Below are 5248 nucleotides of genomic sequence, written 5' to 3'. Positions count from 1 at the left end.
GGACGGCGGGAGGGCGAGCGGCCGGCTTCCCGGGGTGGGCGGGCGGCTCCGGCTGCAATCGGGCGACCCTCGGGGCCGGGGGCCCGGGGTTGCGGGGGAGTAGGGGGCTCGCCAGAACCGAGCTGAGAAAAGTTAGAGAACAGCCGAGTCTTTGGAGGAAAACCTCAGGCTGCAGGCTGTGCCGCGCTGCTCTCCCTGCTCCTGGGAGTCCGCCCCCCCTGTTCCCCCTCGGTTTCACCGTAGCACGGCGGGGGCCCGGGCTCTGCAGAGACCAGCTGAGCACCTGAGGAAGGACGGGGTGGGGGGACGAACAGGTGCTTTACGGTGACCTCGGTAAATGCATGCTGGTCGGATAGACAGTTGTAAAGCCCCGTGGTTCTGCTCTGGAGCAAATAAAGAGAAAATCCTTTTTTGTTATGGGTGTTGCTAGATTGGATGGGGATGGAACTCCCAAGGAATAACCTCTACTGTTCCATCTTAGATGTGCAGGTAAACCTAGGAGGAACGATTCTGGTTTATTTCTTGGGACCCTCTGGCGGGAGAGTGGGGCAGGGTCTGGTGGGATTCAGCTCCAGAGTACCAGGCCTGATGGAGCCCTGCAGGAAAGAAGTAGTTGATTTTTGAAATTACTTAGAATACTTCCCATACAGCTGCAGCAGTAGCTTATCTTCAACATAGAAAATCTGTAGCAAAAAAGTAGTTACTAACGCTCCTGATAGGCCTGCCTGCGGAGACTAGTGAGGTCAGAAAATGCCCCCAGTGCTAAGAAATAGACTCGTGGACAGGCCTTTGTCTCCCAGCCAGTTTCCCAGTGTTCTTGGCATAAACTCCTCATACTCCTCTTTCAACCTTCTGAAAATGGTGTTATTTCTTGACCTAAACTTACCTTATTTTATTTCCAGACTGTGTGTAAATCTAACTGTATTTTTTGAGTGATTGACAATAAAAGCTCTAGTTTGCTTTGTTGTTGTTTCTGCGATTCCACCTAGAAGTGTCTTCAAACACACTCCCTTTTCTTGCCTGTTAACAGGAATACTCCCCCGGCTACAAGAGGCGCAGGACTGTGGAAGACTTCAACAAATTCTGCACCTTTGTTTTGGCCTATGCTGGCTACATCCCCTATCCGAAGGAGGTAATTAATCTTCAGAGCTTTTGAGACTGTCTTGCTGGGCAGTGGAAATCCGGTGTCTTTGCTGTGTGCTGTTGGGTACCTGACTGGACAGTGGATCTGCAGGGGGTTGCTTGTGATGAGCTCAAGCAGCAGTCTGGCAGAAACCTATTTCTTGGGGATTTAGATCAGTCAGCGAAGTAGTTTCTAAAACTGATAGAAAATTCAGACTTGTTTAGAAACGATTTGATAAACTTTAAAAGTATATTTGTAAATAGTACATTTGATATATGCCTGTTCTTAATGATGGCCAGTACTTATTGAGTGTTTACCATGGCCAGACCCTGTTCTTGACCCTTATAATATATAGTAGGTACTATTTTTTATCTCCAGTCTAAAGATGGGGACACAGAGGCTGGCAAGTTAGCTTAGTCGGTTAGATCATGGCCTTGTGACACCAAGGTCAAGGGATCGGTTCCTTGTACCAGCCAATTGCCATAAATAAAGAAAGAAGAAGAAGACACAGAGGCACAGAGGAGGACCTACCTTGTGCTAGGTCACCAACAAATTAGTGGTGGAGCTTGGGGTTCAACCAGATGCCTGGACTTGGGGTGCACACCTGCCTCTCAAACAGCCTCCTAGTTGTTGTGAATACCACATAACAGAGTTTTCAGGGACTCGTGGCCAAAATCCCATGTAAATGAAAGGATTTGTTTTTCCTTGCTGTGAAAAGGGCACAGCTGTGGACCAGAGCTGCTGTGGTACTCAGACTTCAGGGTCTGCATTCATATTGTACTAAGGTTAAAATAAAAGAATCCAGTATTTGTAGGAGACAAAATCCCAGCACTAGTTTATTATTTCCACTTGCTGTATAGGTGGGTAATGCTTGCTGTTCACCAAGCAGAATGTTGCCACTATTTGTAGATCATATGCTTGAATTATCTGAAGGAACTGTAGAGTTTTGGGGGCAGTAATGCTCAGTGCTTCGGGACAGTAATTGCCTACTTTGATTTTGTAACATTTGAGATGTCTCCAGGTCTTTAAGAGTGTCAGGAAATTCTCAAAACTAATTTAAATTCACTTAATTAAAAAATATCTCTCTTGGGAGGATAAATGGAGAGATTTTACAGTTAGGGGAGGATAAGAGGATACAAGAGGTTGTCGCCAGCATTCCTTCCCGCACCTATTTAGTGACCATCGGTTGAGTTCCTGGCTCTGGGACAGGGGCTCAGAGTTCAGAAAGGGAAGGTGATTTTTCCCCTCATGGTGTCACATTAAACTCCTCCTGACGTTGTTCCTTGTGTGTAATACTGGTGAGAGCTGGGACGCTTGAGGTTGTGCCGGCATATGCTTGGAGGCCCAACCTGCCTGGGAGGGGGGCTCTTGTCACCACCCGAGACTGGTCAGCGTAACAGAACCCGCTGCCTTTGCCTCTCTCCTTTCAGGAACTCCCTTTGAGGAGCAGCCCCAGCCCTGCCAACAGCACTGCTGGTACCATTGACAGCGATGGCTGGGACGCGAGCTTCAGTGATATTGCATCCTCGGTGCCCTTGCCAGTCTCTGACCGCTGCTTTAGCCACCTGCAGCCCACCCTCTTGCAGAGAGCCAAGCCCAGTAACTTCCTGCTCGACAGAAAGAAAACAGACAAGCTGAAGAAGAAGAAGAAGAGGAAGCGAAGGGACAGTGATGTGTCCGGGAAGGAGGGGTACAGGGGGGGCTTGCTGAAGCTGGAAGCCGCTGATCCATACGGAGAGACCCCCACGAGCCCCACCCTGCAGGATATCCCCCAGGCCCCCAGCGACGCGTGCTCGGGCTGGGACTCCGACACTCCCTCGAGTGGATCTTGTGCCACCGTGTCACCTGATCAGGTCAAAGAAATAAAAACTGAAGGCAAACGGACTATTGTCCGGCAGGGAAAGCAGGTGGTGTTCCGAGACGAGGACAGCACTGGCAATGATGAGGACATAATGGTGGATTCAGGTAAGTGGTCCCTGAAGGATGGAGATGCTTGCTGGATGGTGGCTAGAAGAGGTTCTTTTAAGCAGTCATGTCTTTGGTGCAGAGGGTCCAGTCCCTTCCTTGGAGTGCGATTGCAGCGTGTCCCTCCCCATGTCCAGGGAGGAGCAGAGTGCGGGCAGGTGGATAGCGGGGCGATTAGGAAGGGGTTGATCGCTGCTAGAAGCAGCTGAGAGCTGGAGCCAGGCCTTAGACTGTAGAGTCCATGTAGTGTGTAACATCTCAGAGGTTACTCTGGTCACCACACACTTAGTGCCCCTTGTGTGTTTATTGCATTTTCAGAGAGAGAAATATCAGTGGTAAGTGAAAGTTGAAGTCATTTTTGTTAGTCGAGTAATGGGTTTCATCAAAACTCAGCTGCTCTGTCCCATTGGATGAGCAGTGTTCTTGGTGGAGAGGGACTGTGAAAAGTTTTTTCCCCTTCCTCTTAAGTGTTTCTTTCCTTCCAGATGACGATTCCTGGGACCTTGTCACCTGCTTCTGCATGAAGCCATTTGCTGGCCGCCCCATGATAGAGTGTAATGAGTGCCACACCTGGATTCACCTGTCCTGTGCAAAAATCCGGAAATCCAACGTTCCGGAAGTGTTTGTCTGCCAAAAGTGCCGGGACTCCAAGTTTGACATCCGCCGTTCCAACCGTTCCCGAATGGGCTCCCGGAAGCTGTTTCTGGACTGACTGCTGGCCGGCGAGGAGACTGTGGGCGAGGAATCGGAAGGGACGGTGGGCTATTTGGTCCCTCTCTTAGTTGAGCACAGAACTCTCAGCTCTGGTGCGGGCAGAACCCTGCCATTCAGGTGCCTAAGCGAAGGACAGGCTGTCCGAGGTAGAAACTGTACATAGCCAGTGACTGAATAAAATCTCTGTTGGCCAAAGCTGCTGCGAGAGCTCTGTTCTCTGCAGTGGAGGTGGACTAAACACCCAAGTACAGTGGGTTTGGTTCAGCTGAAACTGAGGGCACATGGTAGTTGTGAATTTTTGCTATCGTTAACAAATTCCCGCCAATTGGAACAAGTGCTAGCTGTTATTCCTGCTTCCACTGTGTTGGGGAGAGGAGATGTTCGGTTTCCCCGGCCTGTTAATGAACAGCCATATGTGTATGCTTTTTCTTGTGTGTAAGTGTTTTACCAAAAGTGTCTGTACAGCAGCCATCAAAGTTGCCCCTACCTGAGTGGCCCGCCCCTCTCTCTCTGCCTCCCTTGCTTCCAGTCAGTTGTAGGAGCTGCGGGCTGGAGTCCTCGCGAGCCCCAGAGGGCAGGCTAGCTAGTGATTCTTAGGTTTTCTTCTGTTTATTAAAAGGGACAGTATGTGGCCACTTCTCTGTGGAAAGGGGGTTGGTTGGGGGGTTGAGGTGGCCTGTGTTCATAACTCAGTTTCCTGTTTTGCACGATGTAAAAAAACCTGTCTTTTTTGCACGATACAGCCAAAAATATTGGCCAGTTTCTTGCTGGGTGCCCTTTCTCTCTAGTTGGTGTGTGAGGTCCTGGTGGGGCCCAGGCAAGCTGTGTTCAAGTGTGGGAGCACTTAGGTTCTCTCCTCATCTCTTTCCCTTACCTTATTTTAGTAGCAATGTAAAGGTTAGGCAATCGCTGGGACACGAGTGTTGTTCCTCTAAATAAAGGGGTACAGAAAAATTGGGAGGGAGACCTCTCCCATGGGTGGTGCTTAGTATGCCTTTTATACAGGCTGGCCTGCTGGTTCTGTGGAGCAAGGTTAGGGCTTGAGTCCTGTTTTTGGTTTGAATTGATGAGTGAGTGGTAGGGTAACATTGGCCTTCAGGAATATACCATTGAACTGTGCAGAGTTTCTTAGATCTGGACTGGGGAGGTCCCTGCAAGGGCCACCCTTGGAGAAACCAGGGAGTTCATGCCTGAAGTCCCGCAGAACTTCGCTCAAAGGCAGTGTGCCCTGGGACACTGGTGGTTCTTGGGCTTGGAGTGAGAGGAGGCCTTCAGCTTTCTCTGAAATTGACATTGCCCTCAGCAGTTCAAGTACTTGCTCTCAAAAATGTTCTGTGAATTGATGGGTATGTTTTCATAAGCATTGTTTCTTGTAAGGCATGAAAAGCGGAGAATGCCCAAGTTAGTCATGTTTATTTGCCACAGGATGGGCATGTAGTCTCCCCA

At 49.7% G+C, this 5248-nt stretch overlaps 1 protein-coding gene across 1 annotated transcript; it reads left to right on the top strand.

Moving 5' to 3' along the window:
- Positions 1-1027: 1027 nt before the first annotated feature.
- On the top strand, positions 1028-4540 carry PHF13 (PHD finger protein 13; the record flags this gene model as incomplete). Its single annotated transcript, XM_008567016.1, has 3 exons — positions 1028-1132; positions 2554-3088; positions 3574-4540. Coding segments are annotated over 3 exons (867 nt in total), but the record flags the coding sequence as incomplete, so codon positions are not given.
- Between the last annotated feature and the right edge of the window lie 708 nt (positions 4541-5248).

The sequence above is a fragment of the Galeopterus variegatus genome, unplaced genomic scaffold (genome assembly GCF_000696425.1).
Source record: "Galeopterus variegatus unplaced genomic scaffold, G_variegatus-3.0.2 Scaffold284, whole genome shotgun sequence".
In the NCBI taxonomy this organism is placed as follows: domain Eukaryota; kingdom Metazoa; phylum Chordata; class Mammalia; order Dermoptera; family Cynocephalidae; genus Galeopterus; species Galeopterus variegatus.
The sequence above is the reverse complement of the archived record's forward strand: the minus strand, read 5'-3'. Positions and strand labels throughout refer to the sequence as shown.